We start from the raw sequence: 24,060 nt of genomic DNA, 5'->3' as shown, positions 1-24,060 counted from the left end.
TGGGAAGAGGGCTGTGAGTTATGAAATTCGCTCATTCTTTACGTGTAGAATTTGTTATTGGGAAGTATGCAGACATTTTCTTATGATGGGGGCTGTTCTTGGGGTGGACGTTTATAGGGAAAATCTTCCTTGGGGTTGAAAATTTGGGGGGGGGGGATTTTCACGGGGAAATCTTACCCTGGGGGGATTTGACAGAATTACTGTACGAAATTCATTTTAACTATCTTATATTCTCTTTACCACATTTTTCATGTGGAGATGTTTTGGGAGAATTATCCATGGGCTTTTCTCCGCATTTTCTGATTCCCGGGAAATGGTTTCCACTGAAGGGGGCATTTCTGGAGTGATCAGGAAACAGATTGGAGGTTAAAGTCTTATTGAAATGAAACAATGCCAAGGAGAATTTTTCAGGCTGAATCGTCCGCAAGCAATTGTACAGGGAGGGGGATTCTCACCAAGGATGGAACTGTCTGGAGGGAATTTGACAGGGGAAGTGCAGTTTACAATGGATAAATTTGCACACACAATTTTTCCGTGAGAGGAGGGGTACATTTCATGGTGGATGAGGAATATTTACTGCCACTATTTAAAAGATGAAAAGAAATTATTCCATATGTGAAGGGTTGTCCCCTCCTCAATACATTATTCTTTAAGCTAAAGTTTGACTTTTTGTCCCAATTTTGTATGAGCGTCTACTGAAACAGGGTGCCGTTTAATTAGAATAGGAAACTTTTTTAAAAGCGCTAACATCTTTAGCGTAAAGAAAAAGGAATTGAGGACGGGACAACCCTTCATATACATAATAAAATCTGGCAAAATTATTATTCAAGTTTTGTTTTAAGTTTTTATGTTCATTGAGCCAAAATCGAGCCTCAATTAGTTGAAAATTGTTCAGAAATTAAAAAAATTCCTTAACTGAAGGTAAGGAATGACATTAAAACTTAAAACGAACAGAAATCATTCTGTATATAAAAGTGGCTATTCCCTCCTCAGTACCTCGCTCTATCCTCTAAAGTTTTTATTTTCAAAAACTGGAGTTGCAACAAAGATGTCACATTTTAGCGTAATGACCGAGGCGTTGAGAAGGAGAGAGTCCATTTCATATACGAAATAATTTCTGTTCGCTTTAGGTCATAATGTCACTTCTTACTTTCAGTTAAAAAACCTTGTTTTCTTATTATTTAATTCTTAAAAAATTGACTTTTCTATGCAGCAAGATAGTATATTTCTTGGGGACAATGGCAGTTTGTTGAAACCTCTACTAGAACATGACTTGACATGTTGAATGTGATGGACTTTGTTTATCAATATTGGTCCCCTGTTTTTGAGAAGGGGTTCTCTCTTCCTCCAATTGTACAAATTTTTTCTGCCTGACTATTGTTGAATAATAACTTCAAGCTAAGAGTATCTTACACTTCGTATCTTAAAGATTATACACACAAAAAACACACACACACAAATACACGCTCCCACACACATATACACAGAGACACATACACAAACACACACAAAACCACACATATACAAACAAACAATCACACACAAGCACACATACACATTCTTGAAGGAAAACGTCTTAAAAAGCTTCCTGAAACGTCCTGAAAAGTCTTGAAAAAAGTCTTGAAGAAAGTCTTGAATAAAAACATCTTGGATCGTCTGAAACAAGAAAAGAAAAAACATCTTTAGGGGGTAGTATAATCAATTTCTTTACATCTGGAGATTCCCCACTTGGCTAGTGGCATGGGAGTTCTTGAGGGGAAACGTCTTGAAGAAAAGAAATCTTGAATATTTTGTAACAACCACATGCGTCTTGCCCTGAAGAAACAAGTTTTGAAGAAAAAGGAAATGATTAGGGGGCTAGTAAATCCAGGTAAACCCCCTATGGGCGTCGTGAAACGTATGGATGTGATACTACTTCTCTTCCAATCCTCTTCGGATGTTCTTTAGATTATTTTGGCTGTTTTGCACCTATATCACGCTTATAATTTACAACCAAACCCACAGGACATTGTCCAGCTAGTACTAATATGACACAATTGCAAATTTTTTTATTTTAAAAACAAATTTGTGTGGCGTTCTTTCTTTTTCTTTTTTGATTGTTATGGCAGGAAAAAGTTTAACACGAAAAAGTTGATAGCATTTAAGACGTGGGTACATGCCCCCCCCCCAGAAAAAGAAACAAATAGAAGAACAATTAACCAAAAAATAAAATGCTAAAAAGACACATATTTTGCATTTTTTGTCATCAAATAAGTCATATATGACTTATGGCTGTATACTAAACTTAAAGTGTCACAACAAACTTAAAGTTTACAGTTAACGCAACACTTGGATAAAAAAAAAGGTATCAAACCGAACCCTTAACTTGTCACTGGCAATGTTTATCTTTAAAATAATTGGATATTCTCTGTATAAATGCTTTAAAAATTTACTAAGTCATTTTTGATCAATAGCACCTTTTTTAGGAGAACTTCCAAGATCAAATCAGACTTCCTCAATTAAGCTTTGTTCTAGCTACGTCTCTTGTTTCGTGAGCTTTTATATTATGAAAATATGAGGAGATGTAGTCAGTAGGCTAGGCTATACGAAGACGATAACCAGTAATTTTGGTAAGAAAATTCTGGAGTATAATGAGAGCTATTTAAAATAGCCTTTTTTGCTCAAAATCTAATACCCCACAAAAAATAATAGCCTTGAAGACGGTACGAATAGTGTTTTTTTTGCTTTTTTGAAGTAACAAAAATCTACTGAGTAAAATGTATATATGCTGTATATCCGAAGAACAAATATCTCCAACCCAATTTGTGTGAAATATTGAATATTTAAGATGTTCTTGATTCACATAAAGTATAAGAAATGTTAACTGCTGACTATTTTCCTAATACTACACCTATAGCTGAAAATATTTAAGAGCAAAGCCAATTTAATCAGGAAATTTGGAATCCTTATTCGAAAAACAACTTAGGGAAAAAGTGAAGTAGTTATGTTGAAAACTATCGTATTTATTCATCTAAACATCCACAAAAACATAGAAAAAAGGGAAAACATAATAAATTAGCCACAATTATTTCAAATTATTAATAAAAGTGGACCAATTGTTTGACTTTTTGTGATATTCATTCCTGGAAGTCTAATTCATTTATCGTGGCTGCTGTGTGCAAACCTCATATAGTCGATTTTCATCAAAAATCAATTTTTACATGTATCTGATGCAGTATTTCAAGTCCTGAAAAACAGTGAATCAATCTTAATAGGAAAAGCTTAGTTTTAAAATAAATTATCTGAATTTAAACAAAGAGCAGAAAAACTCTGATATAGTGGTGTCGGATCAAAATGAAACGGGCATCATTGGAATCACTAAAGCCGAAAAATGCTCTATAGAACTACATCTGAGTCACGATGCCCTTCTAAATATCAAAATTAATTAAGATCCGATCACCCACTCGTAAGTTATAAATACCTAATTTTTTCTAATTTTTCCTCTCCCTTTTGCCCCCCAGATGGTCGAATCTGGGAAAACGACTTTATCAAGTCAAATTGTGCAGCTCCCTGACACGCCTACCAAATTTCATCGCCCTAGCACGTCCAGAAGCACCGAACTCGCCAAATCACTGAACCCCTCCCCCCAACTCCCCCAAAGAGAGCGAATCCAGTACGATTCTGTCAATCACGTATCAAGGACATTTGTTTGTTCTATCCACCAAGCTTCATCCCGATTCCTACACTCCAAGTGTTTTTCCAAGATTTCCCCCTCCAAATCCCCACAATGTCAAAAGATCTGGTCGGGATTTGAAATAAGAGCTCTGAGACATGAATTCCTTCTAAATATCAGATTTCATTACGATCCGATCATCTATTCGTAAGATATAAATACTCCAATTTTCATGTTTTCCAAGAATTCCGGTTCCCCCCTCCAACTCCCCCGAATGTCACAGGATCTGGTCGGAATTTGAAATTAGAACTTCAAAGCACAAGATCCTTCTAAATATCAAATTTCATTAAGATCTGGTCACCCTTTCGTAAGTTACAAATACCTCAATTTTAAAAATTACCCCCCCCCCCCAATTCCACCAAAGAGAGCAGATCCGGTCCAGTTATGTCAGTCACGTATCTTAGACAGGTTTCTATTCTTCCCATCCAGTTTCATCCTGATCTTACCGCTTTAAGTATTTTCTAAGATTTCCGGTCCCCCCCAACTGCCCCCCCCCAATTACGCTTGATCCGGTTGAGATTTAAAATAAGGTATCGGAGTTATGAGGTCCTTCTAAATATGAAGCTTCATGAAGATCCGATCACTCCTTCGTAAGTTAAAAATACGTCATTTTTCTTATTTTTCAGAATTACCCAACTCCCACCCCCCAATGTCACCAGATCCGGTCGGGTTTAAAATAAGAGCTCTGAGCCACGATATCCTTCTAAATATAAAATTTCATTGAAATCCGATCACCCGTTCGTAAGTTAAAAATACCTTAATTTTTTCAGAAATACCCCCTCCCCCCCAACTACCCAAAAGAGAGCGGATCCGTTCCGTTTATGTCAATCATCTATCTAGGACTTGTGTTTATTTTTCCCACCATGTTTCATCCCGATCCCTCCACTCTAAGTGTTTTCCAAGTTTTAGGTTTCCTCCTCCCAACTCCCCGCCCCCATCACCAGATCCGGTCGGGATTTAAAATAAGAGCTCTAAGACACGATATCCTTCTAAACATCAAATTTCATTGAAATCCGATCACCCGTTCGTAAGTTGAAAATACCTCATTTTTCTAATTTTTAAGAATTATTCCCCCCCCCCCAACTACCCCAAAGAGAGCAAATCAGTTCCGATTATGTCAATCATGTATCTGGGACTCGCGCTTATTTTTCCCATCAAGTTTCATCCCGATCCCTCTACTCTAAGTGTTTTCCAAGATTTTAGGTTTCCCCCTCCAACTCCCCCCAATGTCATCAGACCCAGTCGGGATTTAAAATAAGAGCTCTGAGACACAATATCATTCCAAACATCAAATTTCATTAAGATCCAATCACCCGCTGATAAGTTAAAAATACTTCATTTTTTCTATTTTTTCCGAATCAACCGGCCCCTACTCCCCCCCCCCCCCAGATGGTCAAATCGGGAAAACGACTATTTCTAATTTAATCTGGTCCAGTCCCTGATACGCTTGCCAAATTTCATCGTCCTAGCTTACCTGGAAGTGCCTAAAGTAGCAAAACCGGGACCGACAGACCGACAGACCGACAGAATTGGCGACTGCTATATGTCACTTGGTTAATACCAAGTGCCATAAAAAAAACTTTTTTGTGTTGGAAGTAATAATCTGTTTCTAACCTTTATTCTAAGTTCTGTTTCAGGAGACTTTCTTTAAGAATCAGTACAAAAGGTAAAACTTTGGCATAAAGAGCGGCGCATTGAGAAGGAGGCAACACCATAATAAAAAAAAGAAAAAGAAGAGACACGTCACTGAAGCCCATTTAAAAGTGGGCTTTTCCATGTTTTTTTTTTTTTCAAGATAGAAACCTTCAGTTCAAGGTATTTAACCCTGGTGATTCCAAAGATAGCCTTTATATTTTGATCCAGCTAATTTTTGAACGGATTTAAGCTCTTTCCCAAGACTCCCAAAAATTGTTATCCATTTTAAAGTTTTACTAGTAAGATGAGCCTGTATTTAAGTTATTATAATGATTGATTTTCATTGTGTTGGAAATAGGGGGCTCTACAGCTTTAGCTGGCAAGGGTTTTATAACCTTGATGATTCTAGTGGTAAACTTAATTTTTCGATCTACTGCGATTTTGAGGGGCTTAAGCTCTTTCCCAAAAATTTGACACAGTAAACGTTTATTACTAAGATGAGTCCGTGTTTAAATGAGGAATTGTTTTTCACTTGACTTTTTTTCAAAATATGTTTTTGAATTTCCGGTTACCATTAGTCGTGGTTTACTCTTTACTCAGTTTCAGGTGTTGCTGCAATTAGCATTTGGTGAAAATAAAAAACTGCTAATGTCCTAATTGAGCCGTTTCCACGTCCAGCCAAATCCTATTTTGTTGGGTGAGGGGCATAAATTCTTGTGATCTGGACATGTTCCTGAACGGCTGTCGGATTTTGGAAAAACCTTGTGGAAAGTGAAAATTTCGTTCTCTTTCCAAGACAAAACAAGCGAAAAAAAATCTCAAGATGAAGAAAAAAAAAAACGGGCCTACCGTAGAAGGAAAGGACAAACTAAAACTACGTGGATATTTCTTCTGTGTAAAACAAAGCGTCTTCAACGCTACAAGTAGATAAAAAAAAGAGACAAAATCTAAATTAATCTATAAAACCAAAAATCAATTAAAATTTAAACTAAGAAATAAAGAGCAAAGCAATATCTACATATACAATTGATACTACTGTGATTGAGCACCACGGAAGTTAGTTAGAGTTACTTCAATGATGAATAACTCGTCATATAGACATAATCAGTACTCAATCACAGTAGTATTAATCGTATAAAACTAGATTTTGGTTTGTTTTTCATTTCTTAGTTTTAGATTTCATTTATTTTTAGGTTTTATAGATTATTTTAGATAATTATCTTTTTTAATTCGTCTGCTTTTAGTATTGAAGACGCATTGCTAAATACGGGTAAAATATCTACGTCAATTTAATCTACCTTTTTTTTTACTGGCTGTAGTTCAGTTTGTTTTCTTCAGTTTGAGATTATTTTTTTCTCTCTTTTTTTGTCATGGCGATCAGTTCGGCTTTAGATTTTTCATGCACTCTTTCTTTTGAAGGTCCCGAATCAATTCGACACCATTGTTGCTCCGTGCACGTAAAACTTATTTGTTGAGGTTTTCATTATACAGCAAATCACAAACTTTAAATGGACCAAATGAGGTTTGCACTACTAGTCTTGATTCAAAGTTGTTGCCACATTTCACGTAGGTTTAAAAATAATGGCATAGTTTCTTCCTTTGTTTTAGCGGAATTCATATCCAAAATTTTCATGCTTGAATATTATGATTTTCTTTTTTTTTTTTATTTGGGAAGCGTCTTTTTTTATGATGTTCAGTCTCTTAAATAAGAAAGCCTGCCTGACAAGACAAACTGTCCATAAATTTTCAGCCTTAAATTGAAGGAAATTGGTTTTCCTACGGGATCATCAGTCCCCAAGGATCCAATCACTGTAAGAAATAAAAAAGAAGATTAAAATCTCGTTTTTGTTAATAGCATGGGAAAAGTAACAAGTGTTTTACAGGACAGACTAAGCTTAATACTATTATATAGCGTATTGATTATAATCGTATTGATTTTTAGTTTTGTTTTACTTTACTTTACTTGATTTTTAGTTTTGTTTTGTTTTTAGTTTTGTTTTACTTTCTGACATTCAGAAAGTTTTTTTGCTCTTTGTTTTTTTTTGTGTTGTTTTTTGACAAATGAATGGCTTTGCTTTTCTGAATTTGTTGTTTTTGTCATTGTTTAGCCAGTTTTTGTTATTTTTTTGTTTTCAGGATTTTTTTATGGTTTTATGACTCAAAAATGCGAACTGGGTCCTTTGGGACTTGTGATTGTCATTTTTTAAAATTAAATATCTTATCTTAAGCCTACTTGTTGCTGTTGCTGTCTTTCTTTAAGTAAATTTCAAACTTTGTGGAAGAGACCGGTTTTGAAAATATTTACTATGAAATGAAACGGGTCTCATTTCACAAACATTCTTTTTCACCCTTAATTTATTTGGACGATGTGACAATCCTGTAATGAAGAGTCTTCACAGCTTAAATGTATAATGATACTGTCTCATTCTCCTGCATCTTTCGAGGAAGTCTTTTCAGTTTTGAGTCTATGCAAGATAAATAGAAGTTAACACATGTTTACTAAGCTTGATTTGCTTTTTCAAAGAGAGTTGTAACACAGGACTAGAAGCCCTCAACAAGAATGGTGGTACACCTAAATTGATAAAATACCGGAAAAAGCTATGGCAAGTCTGTAACTTTGAGTGTCATCTTGATTCGGGTTTCAGTTGATAATATTTGCTGTCGAATTCTTCCTATTTCTTATGTGTGTTTTACCTAATTTAGACAATTTTCAATTTTTCATATGATCCTGCTTGTTCAATTAATTGTTCTCAAATTTCATATTTTAAATTTGTCAGTTTAACCTTTGTGATGGCTGTTAATGGCCATGTATTTGACTGCCAGTCTCAATTTTAAATAGAAAGTGCTTTTATGTATGTTTTCAAGGGAACATAAACTATAGTAAAAGTCAAACGGGTGCCCATTCGTGAAAAGTTAGAGTGCAAAGATATTTTAAAATGAGGATGCCAAACAGATGCTGTTCTAAAAATCAAGGCGTGCAATTTTGAATCTCCAATTTTGTCAATGAAAACAGAAAAAAAGAACATTTCAAATCTTGGGGGACAAGGCACCTCTCCATTGGCACCCCTGAAAAATCATGGGAGCTTTTATACTCTTGGCGGGGAGGGGTATATTCAACTAAATCATAGTAGGGAAAGAAGAATGTCCTAACAGCTGGGTAATCACTCTTTATTTCTAGACGAGGGCTACCTACCTTCTTTTTTCTTGTACTAATATTCAATATGTAGGAAAACGGTATATATTTTATTAAATCATGATATTTATTTTTTTAAATATATTATAAAAAATTCTATGTTTTGACAAGAAAATAGTTTTCCCTTCAAACTAAAATGTGTTTACAAACTAGATAATATATTCTTCCAGGCGTTGGTAATACTGGTTTGAACCAGACTAAAAGAGTACAGCCTTCTCCACACTGTCAGAGAGCATTGTTTCTTAGACATTATGTAGTTACAAGGTCAAGGAATACGCTACTACTTAGAACTCTGAAGACCTATTCACAGAGATAATTAGCTAACATTGAGACTTCGCCGACGCCAATTTTGGGAACAAACTGGTTCTAGACCAAATCTAAATCGGATATAGCTAGAGCTCGAAACAGAACTCAAATTATTTGACATTAGCCTCGACTCAGCCATTACAAAGCTTCAAAATAAATCCTAGGATGCAAAGAAAAAACTAGACCTCCGGTGCAAAGGGGGGCACGGTTGCCAAGTAGCAAATACACCTATATATCAAGGGGCGTGAAATACTTTTCAGTATTTCTGTATTGCGTTTGCGAATGCATTACGATTATTGTAAGTTATTATTTGTAACGTCTACAGGGAGTTGGAGCACTTCTAAATTAAGTTCTGTATCTACGAAGCAACCGTCAGGCTCTTGTGTCCTCTATTGTTTTTGTTTTTACTTATATTAAAATTGTGTACCATTTACTGTAATTAAATAAAACACAAGTTTTTTTTTAACTGAAAGTAAGGAGCGACATTAAAACTTAAAACGAACAGAAATTATTCCGTATATAAAAGGGGCTATTCCCTCCTCACTGCCCCGCTCTTTCCTCTAAGTTTGACTCTTTCTCTCAACTCTACTTTTTTAAAAAGTAAAAAACTTTAGCGTAAAGAGCGGGGCAATGAGGAGGGAACAGCATCTTTCATATACGGAGTAATTTCTGTACGTTTTAAGTTTTAATGTCGCTCCTTAGATTCAGTTAAAAAAAAACTTGCTTTTTTATTTAATTTCTGGACGTTTTAAATTAATGCATGTTTTTTATTTTGGCTCTCCGCAGATGAATAATTAAAGCAAAATTTGTATATTTTTTTTTTGGCTAAACGGCTTTCTCATAGTTTTGATCGAATGATTTTGAGAAAAAAAGGAGCGGGGGAGAAGCTCTGGTTGCCCTCAAATTTTTTGGTTACTTAAAAAGGCAACTAGAACTTTTAATTGTTTAGGAACATTTTTATTAGTAAAAGATATACGTAACTTACGAATTGGCTTACGTAATGAACTTCTATATTTGTAAGTTTTGTTACGTATATGAAGGGGTTCGCCCCCTCTTCAGTACCTCGCTCTTTACACTAATGCTTAAATTTTGTCCCAATTCCTTAAGAATGATCCCTGAATAACAAAGGCCATACAATAAATAGTTGAAATTACTAAAAATACTTAAGCGTAAAGAGCGAGGTACTAGGAGGAGGCAAATCCCTCATATACGTAATAATTTCTGTTTGTTTTAATTTTTAATGCTGTTCCTTATTTTCAGTTGAAAAAATTTTTTCATATTTATTTTTTCATTGTTTGTTTTAAATACTGCTAGAAAATCCTGCACCCCCTTCATGGAAGTTTTCCTCCCCCATGACAAATTCCTCCATGGAAAGTTCACCCCACATAACCCCCTCAATCCCCCCACCAACCAAAAATCCCCCTGAAAACGTCTGTAGACTTCCCAATAGCCATTGCTATATGAAAGCACTGGTCAAAGATTGTAACTTGTAGCCCCTCCCACGGGGACTGTGGGGGAGCAAGTCGTGCCCAAAGACATAGTTATAAGATTTTTCGACTATGCTGAATGAAATGGGTATCTCAGAAGTTGGATCCGGTGACTTTGGGAAAATATTACCGTGGGAGGGGGCCTAGGTGCCATCCAAAATTTTTTGGTCACTTAAAAAGGACACTAGAACTATTCATTTACGTTAGAATGAGGACTGTAACAAAATTCTAGGACCACTGGGTGGATACGATCACCCCTGGGAAAAAAAAAACAAACAAATAAACACGCATCCTTGATCTGTCTTCTGGCAAAAAAAAATTACAAAATTCCACATTTTTGTAGAGAGGAGCTTGAAACTTCTACAATAGGGTTGTCTGATACGCTCAATGTGATGGTGCGATTTTCGTTAGGATCTATTACTTTTGGGGGTGTTTCACCCTATTTTCTAAAATAAGACAACTTTTCGCGGGCTCGTAACTTTTGACGGGTAATATTAAACCTGATGAAACTTATATATTTAAAATCATCATACGATTCTTTTGATGTAACTATTGGTATCAAAATTCCGTTTTTTAGAGTTTTGGTTACTATTGAGCCGGGTCGCTCCTTACTACAGTTCGTTACGAACTGTTTGATTAAACTATGTAAACTTAATTTCTGTAAACTTTTATTCTTTAATGTACGTTTCATTTTTGGATATAGAAGTCTTCTTGCGTAGTTTTCATGGCATTCAAATTCTAAAATATAACAAACATCAATATCTAAAACTTAAAAAATCGGACCTTCCGTATTGAATTCAGGATTTCAAATATTATTTCCCAAAAATTTATGAGAGGCATGAAAATTTATTCTGGTTGTGAAAGAGACAAAATGAGGTTGTATCAGATTCATAGTTATTTGATTTCAAAGAAGTTAAGCTTCTAAGCTAGGACATTTTACTTTGACAAAAAGTAGGAAAGTCGCAGAATCAGAACTTCAAAATAGAAAAAGTCAAAAAAGGACTTTTATATCTGGAAAATTAAGATCCAGTCATTAGAAGATCAAGATCTTAGAACATCTATCTATCCAGAATCAAGAGTATTAAGGGAACTAATGGGCAATAACAACTTTAGAAATTATTTCTTAGTGTACAGTTTATTTTTGGATACTAGAAGAGGGAATGTTTCCTTATGTATTTTATGGCATTACGAGTCTAAAGTACGAATAATATCAAAATTAAAAATTTTGTAAAAAAAAAGATCAGAACTTTGGCATTTCGAAGTAATGAGTCAAAGCACCATTTACCAAAAATTTATGACAGATACCGACATTTTGCTTAGGTTTCCAAAAAGTATCAGCATCAGTAATGAGAATTATCAGCATTGAGGATTATTTGATCCCTAAAAATCCTAACTTCGAAGTTAGGAGGTTTTACTTATAAACTAAATTAAGGGATTCACAAAGTCAAAACTTCAAAACTGAAAAAAGTCAAAGAAGGAATTCTATTTACGGAATCCTAGTGTCAGCTCCAACTCTTAGATGACTAAGATCTGTCTGTCCAAGTTTGAAAAAAATTTCTACCTCACCAAAAAAAATTATATCTACCCCGTTTCACGAGTATCATGCCCAAGGAAAATTTTGAGTTTGTACCTTTTATCACTACGTAGCAACAGACCGCTGATCATGAGAAAAATCAGATCTCATATGGCATTTGTGACGAGGTCGGAAGAGCCAAGAGCCAAGAGTTCATATGGCATGAGCTCTAGCAAAGTTCTAAGAATCAATAGATTGATTTAAAAGGAAATTCAGAGGCGTAATGCCGTTCGGGATTTAAAATAAGAGCTCTGAGACACGAGGTTCTTATAAATGGCAAAGTTCATATGATTTTATCAAGTCAATTTGTGCAGGTCCCTGACACGCCTACCAATTTTCATCATCCTAGCACGTCTAGAAGCACTGAACTCGCCAAAGCACTGGACTCCCGCCCAGCTCCTCCAAAGAGAGCAGACCAAGTCCGGTTACACCAACCACGTATCTGCGACATTTGATTATTCTACCCACCAAGTTTCATCCCGATCTCTCCGCTCTAAGCGTTTTCCAAGAATTCCAGTTTTCCCCTCCAACTCCCCCAATGTCACCAGATCTGGCTAGTATATAAATTAAGAGCTCTGAGACATGGGTTTCTTCTAAATATAAAATTTCATTAAGGTCCAGTCACCTGTTCTTAAGTTAAAAATACCTCAATTTTTCTCATTTTTCCGAATTAGCACCCCCACCCCCCCAATAACCCAAAGAGAGCGGATTCAGTCCGGTTATGTCAATCATGTGTCTAAGACTTGTGCTTATTCTCACCCACCAAGTTTCATCCCGATCTCTCCACTCTAAGCGTTTTCCAAGATTTCCCGTTTCTCCCTCCAACTCCCCCAATATCACCGGATACGGTTGGGATTTAAAATAAGAGCTCTGCGACACGAGGTCCTTCTAAATATCGAAGTTCATTAAGACCTGATCACCCATTTGTAAGTTAAAAATACCTCGTTTTTTCAATTTTTCCTCTCCCTCCAGCCCCCCAGATGGTCGAATCAGGGAAACGACTGTTATCAAGTCAATTTGTGTAAGTCCCTGACACGCCTACCAATTTTCATTGTCCTAGCACGCCCAAAACCACCGAACTAGACAAAGCACTCGAAATCCCCCCAACTCCCCCATAGACAGCGGATCCGTTCCAATTATGTCAATCACGTATCTAGAACTTTAAGATTTCCAGTTTCCAAGATTTCTATTCCCCCCCCCCTCCAACCACCAATGTCCTCGGATCCGATTCAAATTAAATCCACCAATGGATCCGATTCAAATTAAAAACGTAGCATCTGAGACACAAGATATTTTTATACCTCAAGTTTCATTAAGATCCGATTACCCATTCGTAAGATAAAGATACCTCAATTATCACGTTTTCCAAGATTTTCAGTTTCCCCCTCCAACTCCCCCCGATGTCACCAGATCTGGTTGGGATTAAGAATAAGAGCTCTGAAGCACAAGATCCTTCTAAATATCAAATTTCGTTAAGATCTGATCACCAGTTCGTAAGTTGCAAATACCTCATTTTTTCTAATTTTTCCAAATTACCCCCACCCGTAACTCTCCCAAAGATAGCAGATCCGGTCTGGTTATGTCAGTCGCGTATCTTGGATTTGTGCATATTCTTCCCACCAAGTTTCATCCTGGTCTCTCCACTCTAAGCGTTTTCCAAGATTTCCGACTCCCCTCCCCCCTCCAACTCCCCCTAATGAAAATGGATCCGGTCGGGATTTAAAATATGAGATCTGAGTTACGAGGTCCTTCCAAATATGAAATTTTATTAAGATCTGATGACTTCTTCGTAAGTTAAAAATACCTCATTTTTTCTAATTTTTCAGAATTAACCCTCCCCCCAACTCCCCCAAAGAGAGCGGATCTGGTCCAGTAATTTCAATCACGTATCTAGGACTTGTGCTTGTTTTTCCTACATAGTTTCATCCCGATCCCTCCACTCTAAGCGTTTTCCAAGATTTCCAGCTCCCCTCCTCCCTCCAACTCCCCCCAATGAAAATGGATCCAGTCGGGATTTAAAATAAGAGCTCTGAGATACAATATCCTTCTAAATATTAAATTTCAATAAGATTCGGTCACCCGTTCGCAAGTTAAAATTACCTAATTTTTTCGAATTAACCGTCCCCCGACCTACCCCCAACATTCCAAATAGCGAATAGTCGAATTTAATCTGGTCTGTTCCCTGATACGCCTGCTAGATTTCATCGTCTTAGCTTATCTTGAAGAGCCTAAACTAGCAAAACCGGGACCGACAGACAGACAGACCGATAGAATTTGCGATCGCTATATGTCGCGTGATAAATATCAAGTGCCATAAAAACCAGCTGCAAAAGCAGTAGTCTTGTTCCGTGGCATAATACACCGGAGAAATGGACTGATAATTTTAACCTGGAATTGCCTTGAGATTAAGCAATTAACCTCTCAAAAAAAAATCAAACATATAAAAAGAAGAAAAAGAAGAAGGGCTGATAATTTTAAATTAAAATCGAGCCCCAGCAAAAGGCCCTCACGACACGTATTTTTAAAGAAATAGATGTTTCATTAGTAAATTACACACATGACGTATTGAACGTAAGTAGAACACAAGCAGGGATTGAAGAAAACTTTCCTATATTGTCTGATGAATATAATCGTATTGGTCTCAATTTTAATCATAGTAAGAGTGAGATTCTAGTTTTTAATCGCCGTTGCCAAGATCCCGTTGCTGTATCTCTTGGTGAACACGTCATATAAGACCAAGAACGTCTTACGTATCTTGGAGTTCCAATTGAAAAAAATCTCTGATCGACACGGGTGCTGCTTAAAGATTTTTTGCGGATAAAACTAGGGAGGCATATGGCCTGTTGGTGGTGCTGAAGTTCAAGTTTAACCGTCGCATCCTTGATACTTTATATAAAGATTTTGTAGTTCCCCATGTGCTTGCGCTTGCCCCATTTTGGTCTCTTTTCTGGCAGACAGATGTCTGCGACATAAAGAAGTGTTTTTACAAATATGCAAAATATCTGCTTAGATTGCCCCTATGGACCAGTAATGCAACTCTGTCAACACGTTACGGAGTAGCTATTCCAGTGCGTACAGTAGAAAAGCGAAATGAGCGTTATATACTACGCCTGGGCAGTAATAGCACTTTCCTAAGTATTTTCCTATAGTTTTTTCGTGTTATAAATGCTGAGTTTGATTTCGTTTTTAGAAGTGTGTTTTTTTTCTTTCTTTTTTTCTCGTATTACTCCGTCAGTTTTGAATTTTTTTTTGCATTATGAGGGGAAATAAACATATACATACATACCAAAAAATTGCTGTTTCAATTAGCCTTAAAACTACCCTTTCTAGTTGGTCAAGTGTGATCACTGGAATTTTCGGTACTTATCGGTTATATAATAGACACTATACAATTTCGATTGCGAATGATGCGAGCATGACACGAGAAACTGGTCAAGCAACTTCTTTATACCACACAATTAGCTTTGGTTTGGTTGCAAAATAAATGGTAGCTATATTTTATTTAAGTATTTAGTTTGTATTTTGGTTTAGTTTATGCAAACCAATTTGGGCTATATATATGCGCATTAGGGAGGGGGGGGGGGGGTAAAGCATAGCATATATTAAATACAGCAAGGATTAGCTTACGTATCTAATATATGATATGCTTTACCCACCGCCCCCCTAATGTGCAAATTTATAGCCCAAATTTGTTTCTAAACTATTATATATTCATCATATTTTGTTTCATTTCATTAGCATTAATCGAACTTAACTTCCCAAACGTCTATTACATAACCGATAAAGTACCGCACTTTCCTATTAGCTGAATATCAGTATGTTATCAGTAAAATCCTCATTACCAACAAGATTTCGGGCAGTCAGCGTGTACTGGCTTAAAAAGAAACATGCTTTAGATTAATTTTATCTTTCTGAGATTATCGTTTTTAACACAATTTGTATTAAAATGGGTGGATAATGTCACATGTGTAAAAATTTCTCAGATAATTAGAGGTATTTTGACACAATACCAAAAATCTTAGTAACATTCGAAACCTGAAGGAATCAAACAGTTAGTGGTAACAAACTGTAGTAAGGAGCGACTCGACTCAATAGTAACCGAAACTCTAAAAAACGGAATTTTGAGACAAATAGTTACATCAAAGTAATTGTATTTTAATGATGATTTTAAATATATAAGTTTTATCAAGTTTAGTCCTACCCATCAAAAGTTACGAGCCTGAGAAAATTTGCCTTGTTTTAGAAAATAGAGGAAAAAACAACTACAATTCATAGAATCTTAACGAAAATCACACCATCAGATTCAGCGTATCAAAGAACCCTACAGTAGAAGTTTCAAGCTCCTATCTACAAAAATGTGGAACTTTGTATTTTTCGCCAGATGACAGATCACGGATGCCTGTTTATTTGTTTGTTTGTTGTTTTTTTCCCAGGGGTGATCATATCGACCCAGTGGTCCTAAAATTTCCCGAGAGGGCTCTTTCTAACAGAAATTAAAAGTTCTAGTGTCCTTTTTAAGTGACGAAGAAAATCCTAGGACACCTTAGCCCCCCCCCCCCACGCTCATTTTTTCCCAAAGTCACCGGATCAAAATTTTGAGATAGCCATTCTGTTCAGCGTAGTAGACAACTTAATAACTATATCCTTGGGGACGACTTAGTCCCTCACAGTCCCCAGGGGAGGGGCTGCAAGTTACAATCTTTGACCATTGTTTAAATTTTGTAAATGTTATTATGAAGTGAATTGACGTTTTCAGGGGGACTTTTCTGCGTTGGGGTGGGATTGGCCGAGGGGAGAGGGTTACGCGGGAGGATCTTTTTATAGAGGAATTTATCATGAGGGAAGAAAATTTCCTTGAAGAGGGTGCAGGATTTTCTAGCATTATTTAAAAAAAAAATGAGAAAATAAATATTTTTTTTCAACTGGAAGTAATGAGCAGCATTAAAACTTAAAACGAACATAAAATATTACGTATATAAGGGGGTTCGTCTCCTCCACAATACCTTGCTCTTTACGCTAAAGCATTTTTAGTAATTTCAACTAAACGGCCTTTGTGATTCAGGGGTCATTCTTATAGATTTGGGACAATATTCAAGCTTTAATGTGAAGAGCGAGGTATTGACGAGGGTGCAAAGCCCTTCATATATGTAATAAAAACACAAATATAGAAGTTCGTTACGCAAGTTAATTCGTAAGGTACGTATGTTTATTACTGACAAAAACGTTCGTAAAAAAAAATCTAGTAGTACTTTTAAGTAACTAAAAATTGGAGGGCAACTAGGCTTCCTCCCCCAACCCATTTTTTTTCAAAATCGTCCAATCAAAACTATTGGAAAATCATTTAGCAAAGAAAAAATTAATATGCAAATTTCGTTTTAATTATTCATGAGCGGTGAGCCAATCAAAACATACACTAATTAAAAAACGTTCAAAAATTAAATAAATGAAAAAAGTTTTTTTAACTGCAAGTAAGGAGCGACATTAAAACTTAAAACGAACAGAAATTATTTCGTATATGAATGGATTTTTCCCCTCCCCAGCGCCTCGCTCTTTACGCTAAAGTTTTTTGTTGTTTTAAAAAGTAGAATTATGAGAAAGAGTCAAACTTTAGCGTAAAGAGCGAGGCGTAGAGGAGGAACCCCTTTCATATACGGAATAATGTCTGTTCGTTTTAAGTTTTTATGTCGCACCTCGTCTCTGATTAGCGAGTTAAAATCAAGTGCTACGGGTAACAGGAAGTTACTCTATCTACTACATATATCGCTTAACAAATGTTTATACTACTAACTAACTAAGAATTGCATGTCTTAAACTACCTATAATTTTACGATTATTCTGTATAAATGGTCACCTAGCTAAACAAATTAAGTCTTTATGTAATTCTCAATTTAAACAAAAGATTCTTTTCTTGTACTTTCACCTTCAAAATTACTACTGCCACTAGGTCTGTGATAAGGTATTTCTGCAACACAGCCATATTGTTCATTGTAGTATTCTTCTCTCATTAATGAATCCAACGTTTTACATCTCAAGCAAATAATTTCTCTGAATGGACGACGAAAGTCTGCATGGAATGTGGCATAAATCACGGGATTTAATGTTGAATTGATATATCCAAGCCACAAAAAGAAGGAAGATAACCAATGTGGAATGCTTTCATTCGGTATAAAAGGTCTCATTAAAGCAAGACAAAAGAAAGGTAGCCAACAAAAAATAAAAGCACTCATTATAATTCCAAGGGTTGTAGAGGCTTTTCTTTCCTTGGCTAAGATAAAACGCAAACGTCGAGTATTCTCTGTACGCTTTACTTTCACATTTATTGGAGAAGCCTGTGGAGATTGTCCAGGAGTTATCACTGGTAGTAATACACTGTGACTACCCCGATTTGACCCAACTTTAGCGTAAGTAGTAGATTCTCCTACATTAACTTCATTGGTGGAGGCAACGGATGCATTTAGTATCCCGTGGTCCATATTTAAGTGTCTCTGTGCTTTTTTCTCTTCCTTCACGATCTTATTTGCGGCTTGAAAAATTTTTCTATAAACAAACATCATTACAACTAGAGGAAAATAAAAACTACAAAATGTCGCATAGATCTGATACCAAAAGTTCTGTGACACGAAACATTCTTTTCCATTTCCTCCGTGATAATTGCCAAGAATGAGGGGTGGTGGAACACTTATAAACAAAGCTGAAAGCCATACAATACCTATGCAAACCATCATTCGCTTTGGCGTACGTTTAACACCATAATCAAAAGGTCTTGAAATGGAATAGTAACGATCCACAGAAATAGCGCATAAGTTGAGTATTGATGCGGTACAGCATAATATATCAGCAGCTATCCAAAGATCACACAACGCTCCACCAAATTTCCAAGTTCCAAACACTTCGTAAGCTAGAGCCATTGGCATAACGAGTAAAGCCACGCACAAATCACTGACAGCAAGAGAAACTAGCAGATAATTTGCTGGTTTCCTAAGCTTTCGTACCATGCACACAGCAACACACACAAGGAAGTTCCCAATGGCTGTCAATATTGTAATACTACCAAGAACAATGAAAAGACTAATAATTTCTAGATTTCCAGTAAAAGTAGAGGTTTGATTCTCCAGAAGAGTAGAGTTTGTTTCGTTGCGTCCCTCTTCAATGGTATCCATTCGCTCGGATAGTTGTAACTCAGCTGAAAAAAATAAAAAAAAATAAGTCCAAATATTTTAATTTTTTTATTAATTTTTAATTAGATCTTTAAATTTGATACATTTCAGGAACTTTAGTCCTCTGCAAAGGAATAAAAGCAATTTTTTGGGTTGCAAAGGTCCGGTTCATGCCATTTTTGCTCTGTTGTTTTTTAAACATATAAGAAAACATTTTGCATTTCGTTAGTCATATCGGAAGATTAATCTTTTGTTAGCTGTAATAAGTAAGCTCAAGGATCATTCAAATCTTAAAAATGGAACCATCTGAGATTTCAAGTAAAATCTTGCCACAAGAATTGAGTAAAGCACAGTAATGAAAAAAAAAATGTTAATTTTAGCTTTTGTGAATCTGCCATTAGTAAAACAGGAGCTTTACCCCTGGTTCCCATTGTTGCGTCAATCCCGACACGATCTTTTTCTGGCGGAACAGACGTACGACAGAATCGGATGGAGGTTCACAAAGAAACGCAGACTTTTGCATCGCTGCGACAAACTATTCCGGACACAATCCCAGTTGCTCTAGAATCGTGAAGAAATAACTTTCCCCATCTTCGTCTACCTCAATTGCTGCCAATGTTTCTATGGCTCTTAATAGTGTTTTTGATAGTTCTGCAGTTGTTAATCTGTAGGAACAAACTCTAGAAGAATTCAAATTAGCCAAAATTAGCTTTTCAGTCAGCTCTATGACTTTGGTTATGATTTTTTTTTTTTTTTTAATCAGAACAATGCATACGATTTGTCGTATGAGTTAAAATTATTCAACGCATCCGACGTTGCAGCAAAACGAATGGTTTTGCGTCGTTTGTCGCACGATTTGTGTCATTTGTCGCATGTCGCAGGACTTTGCGCGAAATCGCAGCAGTAGAAACCAGGGGTTAAAGTGGCATAGGCATTTACAAGAATGTTCTGCGGACGGTGAAGGCGATGAGCGCTGTGAATGCACCAAAACATCATTAACTTATGTAACCTAAAAAATAAAATTAAAAAACTATGATAAAAAAGATTATTACGATCAAGAAATAGCAACTAAAAGTACTCATGCTATATTCATGCTATAATATTCTTTCAGACTTTGTGGGTACAAAACGTCTGGCAACAAAATCTATTTAAAACAATGTTGAGCTACGAGCAAATGGTCCTTTTCCGACTAATATAAGTCTTCAGAATTACTACACTGCTGAAGCCTGTTCGAAATTGTTATTAAAACCTTAGGCCATAGAAAAGGTCCCCATCATTAAGGAGATGTTTCAGGGGAAAAAAATCTTGACAAGTTGGATCTCCTGTGAAAGTTATGCTCAATGTGATTTTCAATTTCAAAAGTGTAGCACCCGTTAGTTTTTTTGTTTTTTTTTTTTCTCGAAAGACGCGTGATCAGTAAGAAAAAGTTTAAAGTTTGGGTTTCTTTATGTGTATGAAGAAACCTAAAAAAGCCTAGATTTGTTTCAAAAAACTTATGAATTCTTTTTACCATTATATCTGCTCACTGTTAATTACATGTTCGCAAAAAAATTTGGCCAAAAATGATGCATGAGCCTTTATATTTGCCGTGTTTCTAAACTTTTTAATGTTCCCAAAACAAGCTCTATTTTAAGGAGTCATTGTTCTGGAAGCATACATCAGACTTGAAGAGTAGTTTTATCACTGCCAGAGTTTAATAGTCCAGGAAAACCATCATTAAAATGGGATAACCTCGGCATTTGAGTAACAGAATCTTTTTGGAACCAAATGTTCAAAATAATTTGTTTAATAATATATTCAAAACAGGTCAAAATCGATCGTGCAGAAGTACCTCTTTTTTTTAGGGAAAGGAGGGGAAATCTCGAATTTAAATTTCTGCAACATTCCCTAGATTTAAAGGCCGTTTCCTATGATTTTAAGTCAAGTATGACACACAATGACATTAGAATTGGAAAATCCCATTACTTAGTACCCCATTTCTACCCTAAGCGAGGCCAAAGGGGAGCAAAAATCATAATATTAGTTTGTGCAGAATTTGGTAGATTGAAAGGTCGTTTCCTATGATTTCAAGTCTTGGAAAACCAAAAATGACACCAGAATTGACAAATTCCAAATCTTAGGGCCTTTTTCACTCTACATGAGGTCAGTGGAGGGGATCAGAATCTTAACCCACTTTCACTGATATACCGCCTGCACCTGAAAGCCTTCCCAAACTGACTGACTGTAGCTGTAAAGGTGACTGTGATAGCCTTTGATGCACTTACAACAAGGGTAACCTTTTCCTCCCTATTGCTTGTAACCTGTGCCATGGAACAAGCTGCCTCAAACATTTTTGGACCATCATCATGTCGATCACCAATGTGATTAAGCCAATTTCTGTGTTTTATTCAATAACGTTTTAATCAATACGAGGTTGTCATTCTTTTAGAGTCATAGTAATCCAAAACGAAGTTGTGATTGAAATGTTCCTGTTTCCTCTTTTTTTCTTTAGTTCTTACTTTTCATGCTTTTTCAATAGTCACCGAATTTTTAAAATCCAGGATTGAAGTGATAAATTACAATCTTTTGACGTTCTCATCGCATTCCCAGTGCTAAAGGGCGAGGGTGGGCCTGAAATTCAAAGTGGGAGAGGTAAGACGGACCTTGGAGTGAATTTGAAGAAAATCTTCTGTTCAGATTTGCACTCTTTAGTCCTGAAAAAAATTACTGCAAAAAAAATTGTTGTAAGTAAAATCACCCCCCTCCAAACTTCTGAAGTCAGATTGATACTAGTAAAGAGGCCCAACATTAGTCCATATTTGAGTTCACAGGCGTAAAATTGCATTGACGCACCATTAAAACCCAAACCAGCCCATAAACAAAAAAAAGGGTGCTTTCATCTATGTCTGACCTTGCTAATGGAGGAAATAGGATACTATATGATGTAGTTCTTCAATTTTGATGTCAGTTTTGGTCTCCCCCTAATTGCCGGGTCAAAACTGTATTTTAATGGACTCCAAGGCGTCCGAAGATCGAACTACGTAAGTGGTCTAAGAAGTGGAGGTAGCACTGGCATTAGGTGCAAATATGGAATGAGGCTACTTGGAATGGGATAGTATTAATGTAGATGACAAAAAATTCTTTAAAATAAAAATCATAATTTTTGATGGTTTTGAACGCATATCCTTTAAGTGTAGAAGCTACAAAAGCATCTTCAGAATTAATTACCACATAATCAATACAAAGTTTTTCAAGACAATAAAGAAATCTAGGAAAAAGGGATATTTACCACATAAAAACCTTTTTCAAACCTAAAAAATGAGCGTAACTTTCTCCCCATTCAAATTTTATAGTTACACTCAAGAAACACAAACGGCCAAGAACTTCGGCTGATTAAAAACAGATTTGAATAAATTTACTCTCCAGCGTTAACAATTTCAATGAAAAAACAAAGGATCGACAATACTTTACAAAATAGGACGGGGGGAGTATGATTGACGATTAAAAATAATGTTTAGTTAAAACATTAATTTGAATAAATTTACTCTCCAATATTAATAGTCTCATTGATGAAAAAAAAGGGATAGACAATACTTTACAAAAGGAAAGGGGACCTTCACGGGTCTAGACTCAGCAAGGCATTTTTAAACCATTTTTTCAAAAGTAATATTGAAGATATTTCATCTCTAGGTTGAAGAGAGGAGGTTGTTTTTTACCTTAGTCGTTGCGTAACATCATACACTTGGAAAGACACGCACAAAAAAAAATCGACTTATTTTGCATTAGATGATTTGCAAAAAAGGTTGTCTGGAATTTGTTGTCTGACACTGGTAGAAACGGTTTATTGGATTGTCAAGCTAGGAAATCAAAAACTTCCATCTTAGGCTTAGCAAGAACAAGTCAAATAAAACGGACAGTTATTAATGAAAGTTCTTTTTCATGAGGAAACTATAATCAACCTCTTAAACGGAAAAGACTTCAAACAAAAAAAAAGTATTACTTTTTTTTATATATTCAGAGGGATAAACATTTAAATATTTGCTTGATACCAGCTGTTAATATTGAAGTATCTAAGAGATATTGCATTGAAATTTATAATACCAAACGGTAATACATTTTAGTAAAGAAAAAAGATTTGTTACAACAAAACATCACACATATAAATGAAGGGTCTTATTGACTTGGAGGTATTTGTAATTCATCTATGTTCTTATTTTATTTTAATGGCTGATATACGAGCATGAGATTGGCCAAACCATTAAACCGATATTTTTTAAGTTTTTTTTTTACTGCAACAAATTTTACATCAGCAGCACAGCCTTCAAAAATCCTGATTTGATTTACAGAACGTAAAAGAGCAAAAGAGTTAGAAAAATACTATGCAAAAATGTAGTATGCTTTAAAATCAGACTTTTATAAATATTATAAACACCAGCTACTGCACTGCCGTGTTCGTGAAAGTCTTGATTCCTAATATGCGACCTGGTCTGGGGCTACACGGAAAGCAGGTTGACCTTGTCTGGGTTGGAAGGATGTCATAAATAAAGATTTAAAGAAAATGGGAACTTCCTGGGAGGGTGTAAAGAGGGAGGCTTTAATAGATTAGGATGGAAGAGGAGCGTGCGTAGCTGTGTTTGCCTCAGGCGGCTTGGTGCTGCAGTGAGTTATTAGTAGTAGTAGTAGTAGTAATAGTTTGTTGACATACTGGCCGTTTAGAAGCCAAATTGATAAAACCGCATTTTTACTCGGAGTACTGAGTTAATTTTTTCTTATGCTTTGGCCGGATTATCTTTAAAAAAAAAAGTTAAATCTATTTTTCTCTTGTAAATGTGTATCTTTTTTGTGTTGTTTGGTCAAACACGTTTTCTCTTCACCTTTGTCTTCTTACTCTGGGTTCACACACATGTTCACACAGGAGCAAAAATCGCCCATCGCCGTAATTTAGTTGCCAGTTTGAGCAATTTTAGTTGCTCCGTTGAGCAAATTCGCAGAGTTGAAAAAATTCAACTTGGGTGATG

At 35.9% G+C, this 24,060-nt stretch overlaps 1 protein-coding gene and 1 long non-coding RNA gene across 4 annotated transcripts in view; one reads left to right on the top strand and one right to left on the bottom strand.

The window, feature by feature from the left end:
* Window positions 1–24,060, top strand: part of LOC136025112 (uncharacterized) — a 99,553-nt gene that overhangs the window by 5,739 nt on the left and 69,754 nt on the right. The window lies entirely within an intron of this gene.
* LOC136025111 (5-hydroxytryptamine receptor 1-like) overlaps window positions 17,726–24,060 on the bottom strand; it is a 74,041-nt gene continuing 67,706 nt past the window's right edge. For all 3 annotated transcript variants that reach the window (XM_065700846.1, XM_065700844.1, XM_065700845.1), the window contains one exon: window positions 17,726–19,089. In XM_065700846.1, the coding sequence (XP_065556918.1) occupies window positions 17,795–19,066 (1,272 nt within the window). In that variant the 5' untranslated portion in view covers window positions 19,067–19,089 and the 3' untranslated portion in view covers window positions 17,726–17,794. The remainder of the gene's footprint in view (window positions 19,090–24,060) is intronic.

Source organism: Artemia franciscana, chromosome 3 (assembly GCF_032884065.1).
Source record: "Artemia franciscana chromosome 3, ASM3288406v1, whole genome shotgun sequence".
NCBI classification, from domain to species: domain Eukaryota; kingdom Metazoa; phylum Arthropoda; class Branchiopoda; order Anostraca; family Artemiidae; genus Artemia; species Artemia franciscana.
The sequence above is the reverse complement of the archived record's forward strand: the minus strand, read 5'-3'. Positions and strand labels throughout refer to the sequence as shown.